Here is a 14,900-nt window from a genome sequence, read left to right on the forward strand (position 1 = left end):
GTTTAGTAGAATAAGAAAATCCCATTTTATTGTTTTGTATCAAACAGACACGATGAAGTTCCTTAGGAAAGAGAAAGTGTAAAGTATTTAAACCGATAATAAGCAGAGTGACATATATAATAGAGTCATTAGCAAATAATGAATTCTGAAAAATGGCTCTACTGTTCCCTTCCCGGGGCCAGATTCTGATGGGTAGCTCGACACTCGCCGTGTACCGCTACTTTGTGCTGCCTGTGGACAGGCCGTGCGTCTTCCTACCTCCCTTAGCAGAAGTGCACACCGCGTCGCTGCCTCTGAGACCTTGGCCATATTTCACTGGCGCCTTCTCTTTCCTGTGCAGGGGACCACGGCTTCCCGGGCTCCTCAGGGCCCAGGGGAGACCCCGGCTTCAAGGGGGACAAAGGAGACGTGGGTCTCCCTGGCAAGCCTGGCTCCATGGATAAGGTGGACATGGGCAGCATGAAGGGTCAGAAGGGAGACCAAGGAGAGAAAGGTGAGTGGACGGCGGGTCGGTGGGGGGCGGGGTAGAGCTGCGTGTCTGACCAGTGGTATAGCTCTGCACGGGAATATGAACCCAGCCTGTGTTTCTGCGACAGTTGGCTGTATACGCAGACGTGGGTCCTCATCACCTTTTTTCTGTGATATGCAGGACAAATTGGACCGACTGGTGATAAAGGATCCCGGGGAGATCCTGGAACCCCAGGAGTGCCTGGAAAGGATGGCCAGGCGGGACATCCTGGGCAGCCAGGTATGGGGTGAAGTTCAAGTTCCCCACACAGCAGGAGCTCGTGCTAAGGACGTGTCACCTGGCACTTTTCATAGGCATTAATCTGGTGGGTTTTTCTCTGTTATCCTAGGACCTAAAGGTGACCCAGGCATAGGTGGAACCCCGGGTGCCCCAGGACTCCCTGGACCCAAAGGATCGGTTGGTGGAATGGGCCTGCCAGGTACATTGGATTCGGATAAGGGGTCTTGTTTCTAAAGAAAAGACCGTGCCTGGACTGGTGGGATAGGCCTGTTGGAGGGTACGCATCTCCCGAGGGCATAATCCAGGCACACGTGTCTTTTACCCCAATGCACAGCTTCAGTTCTGTGTGGTCTCCTGCCTCAGGATCAATGGCACTTGGCTGACACAGTGACCACTGCTAGAAAAAAAATCACAGTTCAGTAAAATAAAACAAGGGCTGCCTACCATCCCCTTTCGATTACCTCCAGGTGACTGTCCACCTGGCCACCATCTCCCGGTGCAGTCTGGTTCCCTACACGTCTGGGCCAGCCGCTAGCACCCTGTGGTGCCAGCCTGGACGAGTCCTCTGGGCTCCTCTGCCCCAATCCTGAACTGGCCCCAACTCTGCCAGCAGCTCCCGTGAGGAGGCGGGTGAGAGAGAGTGCTGGCCTCAGGTGGGTCCTGGGCTAGCACCTCTCAGAACCCGCTGGGAAGGGAGAGCCAAGGCAGGAAGCCGGCCTCTCTAGCCCTACCAATGCCTTCACGAGGGGCCTGCTCGCCCCCATTTGACACAGAGACATCTAGCTTGCTGTTTACACCTGTTTGTAAATAGGTCTGCATACCAGCGTGTTATGAGACCAGGTATGCATTTCCCCTCGACAGCCCGCCTCACGGCCCCTCTGATTCTTCTGGGTAATGTGCACTGATTGTAGAATAAAGAACGTGAAGGCGTTTGTTATACTGCTGCCAAAGTAAATATGCCAAGGAGTTCATGCATTTCTTCTCTCTCTGTAAAATGATGGTCTCTAGAAGACAGGACAGACACTTCCGGTGTGGCACTAACGTGCTGTGGGCACCTGGTGTCTGCCCGCCTAACTGAGAGTTGGATAAATCAAGGGAAACAGGTTCTTTTACCTTGTTCTTGCCGGCCATCAAGGTGCCTTGTTATTTGGAATATTAGCGCCTGCTAATACATTCAAGTTTCAATTGTCTGCGTTTATAGGGACACCTGGAGAAAAAGGTGTGCCTGGAATCCCCGGCCCGCAGGGCGTCCCTGGCTTACCGGGGGAGAAAGGAGCAAAAGGAGAGAAAGGGCAGGCGGGCCTACCTGGCATTGGAATTCCGGGCCGTCCCGGGGACAAGGTAACAGCCTCCTGCTTGGAAACACCCCCTCCTGGCCATCTGAGTAGCTCAGCACATTAAATCACTCATAACACAGAACAGTGTCCCCCAACTTACTCTAAGTTGTTCCTCCTGCCTTCTGTCCACCACCCTTCCTTGGGAAGAATCGAGAGACTGTTGGAGAGGCAGGGTAGCAAGCTCTCATGGGCTGGAAAGGAAGGGTGAAGAGGACCGTGGAAAGTAGAAACAGATAATTGGCTCTTTTGTTCCAGGTTTCCCATTTGTCCTCGTTTTTCAGACGTGGACTTTGACTCTTTGTTAGAAAGCTGGAAATGGAATTCTCCAGGGTAGCATTAATGGCACCAAAATGCGTACTGTGATCCAGAAGGGGCCCCCAGACCTATGTCCGGGGACAGATATAAAATGAGTGGGCCCAATGTCTCCTCACAGGGAGATCAAGGGATCACAGGCTTTCCGGGGAGTCCTGGAGAGAAGGGAGAAAAAGGAAGTGCTGGCATCCCAGGGGTCCCTGGCTCCCCAGGCCCCAAAGGATCACCGGGGACTGTTGGCTATCCAGGTAGGTGAGCCGGGCCTCCTCCCGAGCTTGGGTTCGAAGGTGATGGAAAGACTCAAACTGATGGCATTCTGGTGTCTTATGTTTCCCATTAGGAAGCCCCGGGTTGCCTGGAGAAAAAGGTGACAAAGGTCTCCCAGGATCGGATGGCATTCCCGGCATCAAAGGAGAAGCAGGTAGAGACCACTTTTCAGAATGCAGACAGGGGCCTGTGGGACGAGGCCAGGGGCCCTCCCTCACGGTGGCGCATCGTGGACCCCAGAGTGTCCCCGGGTGGCCCAGCCCTCCTCGTTTCAGATGAACAAACCATGCGTAGGGGGTTCGCGGGGTCTTTCTGAGGTCTGGCCACCAGTTAGGAGCTAGGACCAGTCGCTGAGCTGACTGTACAGCTAGGTCCAGTTGGTTCTAGAATCGGTTTGTGTGTCGGCCCATGTACATTCCTCGGGGTTGATGTACATTCCTCGGGGACACCAGGAGTGCTGTGGGTAATGGCTCCCTGAAGGAATGTCCAGAACGAGCGTCTTGTGTGCAGAGCCGGTGCCATGAGAGCGTCTGTGCCTGACTGACTGATGTGACTCTTCTCTCTTAGGTCTTCCTGGGAAGCCTGGCCCCACGGGCCCAGCCGGCCAGAAAGGGGAGCCCGGCAGTGACGGAATCCCAGGGTCGGCGGGAGAGAAGGGTGAACCAGGTATGCCCTGCTCCTGCTCCCTTTCAGGACCAGATGCTCCCCTGGGGTCAGCATGTCTCAGACTTCCAGTCCGTGCTGTGTGACTGGGGCTGGGCACAAGGTGGTCACCGCATGCATCCTTACGGCTCTTTGAACACTGATGTGGACAAGGGGAGAGGCTTGGATAAGAAGAGGGGCAGGGGAGGGAATTTATCCCAGCAGTAGTCATGGCCACCTGCCCTGAGCTCCCAGTGGCACATGAGAGAAAGCCAGAAAAAGCCCAGGCTCTCCCTCCTCTGCCTGGCATTCCCCTCGTTAGAGAGATGGTCCTGGGAACATTGCCTGTCCCCCAAATCTGCTCCTGTCACTCACAGTGAGGGGGGGCCCACAAGCTCTGACGATGAGAATCAGGTACATGGTAGTACTTGTGTGTAGCAAGAGGGTGACCCTGAGTCAGGGGGCCAGACGTGCGGAATGTCGCTGGAGAGGGGTGTCCGGGGGATTTCCTGCGGTCAGGGCTGACCTCTTTCTAAAGTTCATTGTTTCGTTCTGTACACATTACATTTATATTGCGTGCCTTCATTTCCTTACAGCAACAATTCATGAAATGCCTCCACACCTCCTTTCCCCCACTTTCATCTTCCTTCACGCCCCTTGCTCACGTGTGTGGGCTTCCCAGCATTTACTGTCCGAAATGTCTCGGACTCTCCCTGCCTCCCTCGAGAATGGCTGTTAGTTGGACGGTCATCTGAGAAAAGCTAATTTGTTAGTCTCTAGACAAAAGGGGAAAATACGTACTTATTTGTACAGATCGTTTTTGTGCTGACAGGTACTTAAGAAAAATGCTAAATGATACATACCCAGTCCAGGGCCTCTCAGCACAACTGTGGGAATGGGATTTTCCTCGCACGCACGTGTGATGAACTGATTTCCACATATCCTATAAAGAGCATATGGTATTGGCACACACAGTTGGCGGTGTTTTGTGCTGTACGTGCAGATCAACTGTTTTAGGAAAGGTGGATGTGACTTGTTACCCTTAACTTACAGGTCTGCCCGGAAGAGGATTCCCAGGGTTTCCAGGGGCCAAAGGAGAGAAAGGTAACATTTGTGAAACACGTTCTTCCTTTCCCACTAAAGGCTGACGCACGCGGTGCCAGCAGAGTGGGTCTCGCAGTTGCAAGGAGCGGGTGACAGGTGCTGGCCCTGGGTCGGTCTCATCCGTGCCTGCTTCTGGCCCCGACAAACCACCATCTGGTACATTGCCCTTCGATTCACTGTCTTCTGAAAAAGCAAGACAAGAATCACAAGGAGGGGCCTGCGGTCAGTTTGGGCAATGACTCTGTTTCATTCCCTTGTTACTTTTTCTTAATAACCTTGAAATCATCCTGGAATTTTGGTATTTAATTAGCAACTTTGGAGTAATATGTTGGAGACTACATTTCAGGGATTTTTTTCCCCTACGAGTTCTTACCTTAAAATACTTTAAAAAACAGCCTATTACCGTGTTTCTATCATTGACATACAATGAAGTACACATATGTAGAGTGTGCCATTTGGTAAGTCTTGGTACACACACACACCTGCGGAAGTACCCCCACATTCAGGAGCGTGAACGCGTCCATCACCCCAAAAATGTCCTAGGCTGCTCTGTTGTGCCCGGCTTGCCCTTCCTGCCCCGCTGCCGTCCCCAGCCACCCACTGGTCTGTCTTCCGGCCCTGTAGATTCGCTTGCATTTTCTAGAATTCTGTATCGACAGAATCCTCTGTGTTTTACTCTGTTTAGTCTGACTTTTTCCGCACGGCATCGTTAGCTTAAGAGTCACTGGGGCGGCAGCCTGTGCCGGTCCCTCACTCCTGTCTCTCGCTGAGCTCTGTGGTGTGGCTGTAACGTCGCTCGGTTAGTCACTCACCTGTCGGCCGGACCGGCCCTTCACTTCGCAGTGCGGCTGCCTGTGCTTGCTGCTGGGCTGGCCTTCCAGTGACGCTGCGGCAAAGCGCTTCTGGAAGAAGTGTAGAGGGGGCGCCTGGGTGGCTCAGTCCGTGAGGCATCTGCCTTCGGCTCAGGTCCTGATCCCAGGGGCCCGGGATCAAGCCCTGAGTCGAGCTCCCTGCTCAGCGGGGGTTCTGCTTCTCCCTCTGCCCTTCCCCTCGCCCCTCGTACTCGCTCACTCTCTCGCTCAAATAAATAAATAAAATCTTTTAAAAAATGTTAGAAGTATAAAGAATGATAGTTGGGCTCTTGTATTCTAAGCTTACTTTTTTCCAGACCGACCGTGATTGGAGTCTGGTCTGTTACTTAGTAAGGCAGAGGGAGGGCACACGGCTCTGTTGTCCCTCCGATGCCTTCCGGAAGCCGCTCGGTCCTCGTTGCTGTACCGTGGTTTCTCTTTCCCTGCCTTTCACCACCGTCTCAAACTGTTGTTGTTGTTTAGGTTCAAAGGGCGACGTGGGTTTCCCGGGACAAGCCGGCAGTCCAGGCATCCCCGGATCCAAAGGAGAGCAAGGATTCATGGGTCCCCCGGGGCCGCAAGGACAGCCGGGCTTACCTGGAACTCCAGGCCATGCTGTGGAGGGGCCCAAAGGAGACCGGGGCCCACAGGGTCAACCTGGCCTACCAGGTAAGGGTGTCTCACCAGGGTCAGAGCCAGGACCGACACAGAAGGCACAGACATGCACGAGTGTGAAAGAGGTGGACATACTTCAGTCCTCAGTGGAGTTCTTTACTTAGAGGTTTGCAGTATTGGCTGCAGCTGAAACCGCTTCAGATATCTGGGGACCTTGTTGTTTGGCCTCCGCTGGGTCACTGCCCCGGCCCCAGGTCCTTTCTGTCAAGGAATAGTAGATATGACAAGTGATTAGAGGTAGACTAGACATTATTGGGAGAGACTGGAGCACAGATGTCACCCATGGTGGCTTTATGCCCAGTAACGTCCTGGCACTCCCCGCCCCCGCCCCAGACAACTGTGTGGCAGGATTGTTTGCTGAGGTTGGGGCGTCCCTATCAGCGCTTGCTGCCCGTCGAGCACATTCTCCCTTCTGGGGCCGGCAGGGTTTCCGCAGGCTCTCACGGTGCTCTGCAGTGTTGTTGCCCCTGGTGGGGACAGTTGGGTGGAGATGATGACAGCCAAGCCCGATGATGCCTGCCCATAAAATCACCCTCTAACCCCACATGTGTGACTTTTGTCTCTCCCATTAGGGCTTCCGGGACCTATGGGGCCTGCGGGGCTCCCTGGGCTCGATGGACTCAAAGGTGACAAAGGAAACCCAGGTTGGCCGGGGGCTCCTGGAGCTCCAGGGCCCAAGGGAGAGCCAGGATTCCAGGGCCTGCCTGTGAGTTGTCCATGTGTCCGTCTTGTGCATGAACAGGATCACAGAGCCGTGCGTGTGCATGTGTGTGTGCGTGTGTGTGTGTGCGCATGTGCATACATGGGTGTTCCACTCTTGAATCCTCTCCGGAGGGGCTGCTGCTCATTGCTGGTCGTTGGCCGTCTTCCCTGACATCACAGCAGCCTATGAGCACATTCTTTCCAGTTCAGATTTGTAAGACCCATTACAGGGAACGTTACAGGGCTGGGGCTTGCGGCTCAGGGCCTGGGCTAGAAAATCTGTGTACGCCCTTGATGTGAACAGCAAGCCTCAGCAAGAGAAGTCCACGTCCTGTTTCTGGTGCTGTAAGCGGCTGTGTCCGTGTACCCGTCCAAATGTGTACGCACATCGATGTTGGTGCGTGTTTTCATTGTGACACCTTTTCATAAGGTGAAGCAAAGAAACAAACACAGGTGAGAAACAGTACGACGAGAAAGGAGCTAGAGGTGGAAGTATTTTGAAATAGCCAGAAAATGAGATAATATGTTTAAAATACATGAGTGACGCCATATTTATAAAGAAAAATAGTCCTCCTTTGGTTATGGGTTTCCTTCTCTCCATATTTAAAATCACTTTTCGGATAAGATATCAAGCTAACTCTAAAGAAAATGCATTATGCCTGAGTGTTTGGAGGAGAGTTTCCAGAAGGTAGTTTGGCGCTGAAAGATTGATATGCGTGCACCTGCTCTGGGAGCCGACTGTGTAGATGGACAAGGGGAGGAGGCGCTGGGAAGGAAGCAAGTTGTTCCAACTTCCAGCTTCCTAGTGTAGACATGCATAGGGATTTCTCATTCGTTTTGCATCGCTCAAGAAAGCACAGGCACCGTTGGTTCACAGAGCTCCTTTGTGGAACGCTGAGGGTCTGCCCCAGCCTCCTGACTAGCAGGTTACTTGACAGACTTACCATTTCCTGAGCATTTCCCAGCTGACATTCTCCTTGTGTGTCTAGGGGATTGGTGGCTCGCCAGGGATCACGGGCTCCAAGGGTGATATGGGGCCTCCAGGAGTGCCGGGATTTCAAGGTAAGACTGTAAAGGAGGTGCTGCTTGAAGGCAGAACCTGACCACTGGGCCTTTCACATAGTTAGGCCGGCCTGGTTACGGTGCAAGACATTGTTCTCTTCCAGTTAAATGTGCTATTTCGTGCTACGGCAGCCCGATTTGTATCATCCTATGAATGGCTGTATATAGACGCTGATTTTCTTATTAAGAATCAGCGGATCATTTGCACCTTGATTGTGTATCAGTAAGAAATCATGGATTTGGGGCATTCGTTAATTTATTAATGTAATAAGTGAACATTTATTGGGTGCCTCTCGGCTTCTGGGCACGGTGAATTTTACTGCTGAAGGAGATATATGTTAATGACAGGTGAATAAAACCAGTTCTCAGCCTGCAGGCATCTTGGGGTCTCTTTGGGGACATGTGTGAACCGGATTGTGGCCAAAAACAGGATCATGTGCCCCTCCACTGTTTGTGATCATTTTGTAGTTTGTTGTATGTTTGGAAAAATGTGACTTCTAGGTTCTAGAAAGAAGAGTTTCATTGAAAGTATTATGCAGCTGACCAGAAGTAATGTTGTTTTCTTCCCCGAGAACAAACTGGAAATATGTTCGCTGTGTGTGTATATGTGTATACATGGGTACATATGTACCTAGGTATGCGCGTATGTGGACACACATGTAATGGGCACACGCCCATGCACGTGTGCAGGTATATGTGTGTGCCGCCCTGCATATGTGTACCCATACTTGCATATCGTTGGGAATTCTGTGCAAACGATGTTCTTCTTTCCTCCAGGTCAGAAAGGCCTCCCTGGCCTGCAGGGAACGAAGGGGGATCAAGGTGACCAGGGCTTCCCTGGAAGTAAAGGTAGGAGCGTTTGCTGTGCTGGTGGGGCCTTACTGAAGCTTTGAACTCACGGAGTTAGGGAGTTTGGTTTTACAGATGTGTAAGGCTTGAGTATCATTAGGAAACAGTTGATTAAAAATTCGTTGGTAGTTTGTCAGGACATTTATGCGACGTGTCTTGAAAGTCAAGCTTGTTAAATCTAGGCGGTAAATCGAGAGGAGAGAGGAGGACAGACTCAAGATTCACGGCCCGCAGGCTCTGGAGGCGTACAGCCTGACCACTTAGCTGTCCTCGGGAGGAGCTCGGTCTTGCGTGGACAGGCTGCACGGGAGCTGGGCAGCAAGGAGTCCTGCACGGGGAAGACTCTTCCTCGGCTTCTCCACCGTCGTGGTGTGCGGCGGATCCCACACCCCAGGGCAGTCTCGGGGGGAAATGGTTTAAGTACAGCCAGCAACCCGTTCTAGCTTCTGCCGGGCCGACCATATTTGCAGGGCCATGTTTAATTTTCAGAATCATGCTTCAAGAGAGAGACTGAGTAGTGCAATGTCAGGAACAAAAGAAATGGGGAAGATGTGTGGAGGGCAGGAGAGGACTGGGGATGTTTGTCTGAAGCGGGCGGGGCTGGTGCCGACCCAGGGCCTCCGCACACTCCTAGCTGCTGGGGCCGACCCAGGGCCTCCGCACACTCCTAGCTGCTGGGGCCGACCCAGGGCCTCCGCACACTCCTAGCTGCTACTCACCTTTCAAGGGCTGTCGTGCAGAAAGGTTAAATTTATGTGCCATTGGAGAATGAAGGCCCATGGTTGTCATGTACGTAAGGCCGATTTCAGAGAAGTGCAGGAAGAAACCTTCTAACTGCGTACGTTGCAGCCCTCCTTGTGCGGGTGGGCTCCCTGGGAGGGACGGAGCTTCACCTGGTGGGCTGTACAGGTGAGGGCCGCACGGTGGCTGTCGGGGATTCCAAAACTGAGCGGCCAGTTTATACTAATGACCCTCAGCCTGAGGAGTCAGGATTTTACGTTAAATACTAGAAGTATGTACGTACATGTATGTCTTACAAAGATCTGTGACTTGTGTTTTTGATACTGATTCTGAGAATTTCTGAGAAACATTGTGTTGGGATTGGGTTTCATGTTGGGCTCTTCTCCCATGAGCGTTGACAGTGGAATTGATCAATGGCACCCCTGATTTCCGCAGGCCTTCCCGGTCCCCCGGGCCCCCCAGGACCCTACGACATCATCAAAGGGGAGCCAGGACTTCCTGGTCCTGAGGGTCCCGCAGGTCTGAAGGGGCTCCCAGGACCTCCAGGCCCCAAAGGACAGCAAGGTAAGAATAGCTGAGCTGCGAAGGGGAGGTGTGGGGGTCAGGCGGGCTTTCCTTCTCACGTGTGGGGCCTCTGGGTGGTGACTGTGTAGACACATATTTGAATATGACTTTCTTACTTTCCTTCAATGGATATCAAAACCTAATGGAATTTTTGAAGGGACTGAAAAAGCCAGGACAAAATACAGGAGAAGCTAGAGGAATGTACAGTTCAACACATCTGTGCTCGCTGGGGAACCCATGGGCTGCAGACACAGAGATCACCTTTTCCAGCGAGAAGATAAGGGATGGCGGGAGGCATCAGTCTAGAACCATGAGAGTGGGCCCTGGCAGTGGCCCAGAGGCCCCAGCCAGCTGGCAGTTCATGCCTGGGGTTCCCAGACACCTGACCTAGAGCTTTCTGCCTGCCTAGGCTGAACACTCCCTATTGCGAAAGCTACCGGTGAGGGTGGCTGGACGATAAAGGGGAAGGGAAACTCTTCAGCTGAGAGGACGCATCCACAAAAATAAGTTTAAGACCCGCGAGTAAAAGGTGCACATGAAAACAAAAATCTATCCACATGGGCATATCTGCTGCATAAGAATTACTTGAGATGCGGGAATATGGCCTGGGGGAGATGCTTGAGAACACGAAAATGTGTCCCAGCCCTCCCCCTCCCCCTCCCCCCACGAATCTGCCTTTCCCAAAAATGTGCGCCAGACAGTAGAAGCGAGCACCCTGGGGAGCTCTGGAGCAGAGGGCGGAACGCACGGCCTGGGAATGCGGGTTCGGCCCACGCCCTGGGGGTGCGAACAAGGTCCCGGGAGGAGCTCTTGGCTGTCTGGGAGAACTTTGTCACTCAGCTGACTGCCCTAGGCTGGCCGCCCCGGAGGCTAAAGACATTCCAAAAGGGAAGAAAAAGATACAGCCTGCGGCGCTGCAGGACCAGGGCGCTGCAGGACCAGGTTGCGATTCCCTTCCCTTTCTTGTAGGTGTGACGGGATCTGTGGGCTTACCTGGACCGCCAGGTAGTCCCGGTTTTGACGGCGCCCCGGGCCAGAAAGGAGAGACGGGACCCTTCGGCCCTCCTGGTAGGTTTGCTGTGGCCTTGACCCAGTCGCCCTCTACCTGCATCCTCAGGTTTGAAGCAGGAGGCTCCGGTGTGCAGAACCCTGCAGAGTGGACTTGAAAACGTTACTTGTTTTTTGATTTCCTTTTTTTAAAGAGGAAATAAGGTCTTATAGGGGAGCTAAAGGGTTGTCATCATTTTTTTCTGTGTGGAGAGACAGATGCTGGTGCAGCACAGTGTTTCCAGATGTTGTTGAAAGATGCCAGCAGGGCTGGTCTGTGGTCTTCTGAGCGGGGAGCAGTCCGTGGCTACAGAAATTCCGTGTCGGCAGCAGACGAGAGGAAGTAGATATGATGCCAGTGCTGGCCACAAGGCTGCTGTCCGGCACGGGATGCAGTGGATCTGCTCCCCGAGGAAGCCAAAACTCAGCTACCCCATAATGACTGAGATGCTGAAGGCTGAGGGCATCGACTGGAGGGGCCGGGGGCCCAGCCCAGCAGAAGGGCCGCAAGCAGCTTTGCACGCAGTGTAGTGACCCAGGGGACAGCAGGACTCAGTGCCGGCACCCAGCCCTTAACCGCCCTGTTTCCATGCGCCATGCTGGGTGGCCTGCCGTGGAAGGGAATACACCTTAAAAGGAGGTTTTGTTCTAAAAATTCTGTGATCTTTCTCCCTTAGCAGAGCCCCAAATGTTGTCTGAGTGACACGGTGTTGAATGATGTCATTTTTTCTACTTACTCGTGTATTCCTTCTCACGTTTCATTTACCCATTGGACTCAATTTTCTGAGCATCTGCTCTGCACCCAGCACTGTGTTTATAAAGCATCTCGGTGGTCTTTAGAAAGCAGAAGCTGGGGCAGCACAGAGGCGGGTTGCCGTACTCAGTCCTCCTCGAAGCCTTTCCAGGGAGCCTCTCTGCAGCCAGGGAAGCTCATTTCTCTCCTGTCTTCCAGGTCCACGAGGGTTTCCGGGCCCGCCAGGCCCTGATGGGCTGCCAGGATCCATGGGTCCCCCAGGCACCCCGTCTGTTGATCATGGCTTCCTTGTGACCAGGCACAGTCAAACAACGGATGACCCACAATGTCCTCCTGGGACCAAAATTCTTTACCACGGGTACTCCTTGCTCTACGTGCAAGGCAACGAACGAGCCCACGGCCAGGACTTGGGTGAGATGCTGGGGACGCTTGTGTTCATGAGACACAGAGTTGTGGCGGCCCAGGCGGCAGAGCTGTATTCAGCCCCGGTCCTGTGTTCAGGGTGCCACAGTTAGTGCAAAGGGCGCCTGATTCTGTTTCCTTCCCTCCTTACAAAACGAACCAGCAAGTTCAGCAGCTACCACGTTACTAAGGGAAGCCAAGAAAATGTAAAGAATCTTTGAAACCTTTTAAATTCATATAACTTTTGATCTCTTCTTCAAATTATCAAGTAGGTCAAGATTTCTGGAGTACATACTTCACAGTTAGCGTTGAGATTCTTAAAATAGGGCATTTTTACTGGTGCTCTTTCTAAACAATGTGCACGTTACCCTGTCCAGCATTTCTCTGCACCCTCCAAGCTCCGTCCCTCTGTTTCCTTCAGAAGGCGGCCGCTGGCTGTCATTTCTCCAGTCCCCTCCAGACATCCTTCACCGAATTTGCTTAATGACACATGCACCTAACTGACGTGGAGCTCGGAAACAAGCAGCCCCTAGAAAGGGAATCTCGGCATTTTTGGCAAAATAGTCGTTAAAGACCTCGTCCAGGTGGTTACCGGCCATCGTACAAGGAGCCACCTGGTCAATTCCTCTTGGAATTCAGTTTTATAAAAAAGTGCTCTCCTTTAATCAAAATATCCTACATAATTCTTTATAGTTTTCCTTTTTGCCTTGATCACTTTAAATGTAATCTAGTGCTTATTTACAATCACACTAGTCTGCGTGTGTATTTACTTCCTCCCTTCTCTTTATAATGGAAAACATTCTTATTTCCATTGTGATGGGTACATTGCATGAAGGCAGGCTGATTATAAAGCTAGCCCCTGACGCTGTCTCCCCCCGGCTCTAGGCACGGCCGGGAGCTGCCTGCGCAAGTTCAGTACGATGCCCTTCCTCTTCTGCAACATCAACAACGTGTGTAACTTCGCCTCCCGAAACGACTACTCCTACTGGCTGTCCACACCCGAGCCCATGCCCATGTCCATGGCGCCCATCGCCGGGGACAATATCAGACCATTTATTAGCAGGTGAGTCGGACACTTGTCAGAGCAGACGTATAATTGAAGGAGAAAGAGCGATCGTAGTCCAGGCAGAGGTCGTTGCTGTTTTTCTTTCATTTTTGTCCCCAAAACATCAACCCATTGCTATTCAGTGTATTGATTGTGATGTCAGGCTTTTGTAATGCAAGTCAGCCATAAAATCATTTGATATGAAGGTTAGCTCTCGTCTTTAAAATGCCAGTGCAGTGCCTTGGAGAGGTCATGCCCAGCTTTGGGGCAGAATTCCTGCTCCATGTGAGTCACGGGGGTAGCACCTTTCCTCCCGTGAAGGGATGCCCCTGGGGTCCTTGGCAGCCACTCGAACCGTGTTCTCAACTTTGTTTTATCAAATAATTCTCTCCTTTAGGAGCCTTTTCAGGTTTTTTCCTTCTGAATTGCCCACCACCATGAAATTTAAGAATTTTTTTGTTATTTTTAATTGTAGTAAAATAGACATCACATAAAATGAATCATCTTAACCATTTCTAAGTGCACAGTTCAGTGGTATTTAATGCAGGAACTCAACTATGCGTGTGAGGTGGTCTCGATGAAATTGTAATACCATAGACATGCTGTATATCTGTGCCTTATACACAAAAAGATGATACCGATTTACTGTATACAAAGAAATATATACATATTAAGATTTCTCTTATACTCTCCCACCTCCACCACCTTCTGCTCCCTTAGGATGAAGTCTCACTGATGCTCTTGTGTCTGACCGAGCAGCTTCCCAAATCAAGTGCTTTCCACACTAATTAATGTCTGGAGTATGTTTTCAGGTCTGCCTGGTAGGAAATAAGGGGGGAAATTGAAATTATTATGACTGAGAAATACACGAGTGTCCTATTTTTGCTTCATTCCTTCCAATTAAAAACTGATTCCTTAGCTCTACTCTAATGGAAAAGTGGCAACGCTGTGAATTCCTCTAAGAAGCTCTTCTGTAGTTGTACTTTCTGACGCATAAGATCATAAGGAATGAACAGAATAACAAGGCAGACGAGTTTGCCCCAGGGAAGTGAGAGTGAGGACTCACTTTAGCCTTTCTGCATTCCCTCCAAAGAACCAAGCGGCTTTTGACTAGGAAGAAAGAGCTGGCAGGGTCCTGTGGTCAGAGGGCAGAGGGAGCAGGAAGTGCGTGCCGAAGCCGGCCTGGGGCTCTGACCGCTCTGGCTCCGCGTGCACACACAGGGGCCGCAGGTCCCGGTAGATCCCGTTCATACTGAGGAACGGGTACCACAGAGGAGGACCCGGGGCAGAAGGGCAGGGAGATGCCCTGATAAATAGGAAAACCATAGGTTTTCTATGGATTTACACGAAAATATCTCCTGATAGCTTTCTTTGATGTTTCTTTTGAGCTATAAGAAAATTCACTTTATGGGTCTTAAAATGGGAAGAATGGTTCCTTACACTTTCGAGTGGCCCCTTTCCAAACAGTTATTTATGTGTGTCAGTGAGTGTCTGAGACTTTCTGTGCGGAGCCTGTCCTCGTGCAGAACCCTGTTGGCTGCACCAGAAGGAAAACTAACCACCTTTGTGTTTTTCTTCAGCTTCCCTTGGATACCAGGTAGAAAATTATTATTCGTGTCTGTCTGCTGTTTACCTCCTTGATAAAACTGCCCTTTGACCTTGATTTGGTTGAGGGAGGGCCTGTGGCATGTGTTTGCAATATCCCCAGATCAGGTCCCTGAGAAGCCTGTGTCTGAGATTTGCTGTTCCCTGTGGACCCCTTACTTGCTTTCAGTAAGACCCCCAGCCCGGAAGCAGG

General features: G+C 51.7%; 1 protein-coding gene across 1 annotated transcript in view; it reads left to right on the forward strand.

The window, feature by feature from the left end:
- The window catches only part of COL4A1 (collagen type IV alpha 1 chain), a 139,258-nt gene that overhangs the window by 116,499 nt on the left and 7,859 nt on the right, over positions 1–14,900 (forward strand). The window contains exons 34-49 of the mRNA XM_026493595.4: positions 341–493; positions 650–748; positions 858–947; positions 1,950–2,089; positions 2,519–2,645; positions 2,738–2,818; positions 3,232–3,330; positions 4,360–4,410; positions 5,745–5,930; positions 6,509–6,642; positions 7,628–7,700; positions 8,478–8,549; positions 9,726–9,854; positions 10,824–10,922; positions 11,854–12,066; positions 12,943–13,120. Coding sequence (XP_026349380.2) covers positions 341–493; positions 650–748; positions 858–947; positions 1,950–2,089; positions 2,519–2,645; positions 2,738–2,818; positions 3,232–3,330; positions 4,360–4,410; positions 5,745–5,930; positions 6,509–6,642; positions 7,628–7,700; positions 8,478–8,549; positions 9,726–9,854; positions 10,824–10,922; positions 11,854–12,066; positions 12,943–13,120 — 1,924 coding nt within the window. The remainder of the gene's footprint in view (positions 1–340; positions 494–649; positions 749–857; positions 948–1,949; positions 2,090–2,518; positions 2,646–2,737; positions 2,819–3,231; positions 3,331–4,359; positions 4,411–5,744; positions 5,931–6,508; positions 6,643–7,627; positions 7,701–8,477; positions 8,550–9,725; positions 9,855–10,823; positions 10,923–11,853; positions 12,067–12,942; positions 13,121–14,900) is intronic.

This window comes from Ursus arctos, unplaced genomic scaffold (assembly GCF_023065955.2).
Source record: "Ursus arctos isolate Adak ecotype North America unplaced genomic scaffold, UrsArc2.0 scaffold_10, whole genome shotgun sequence".
NCBI lineage: Eukaryota > Metazoa > Chordata > Mammalia > Carnivora > Ursidae > Ursus > Ursus arctos.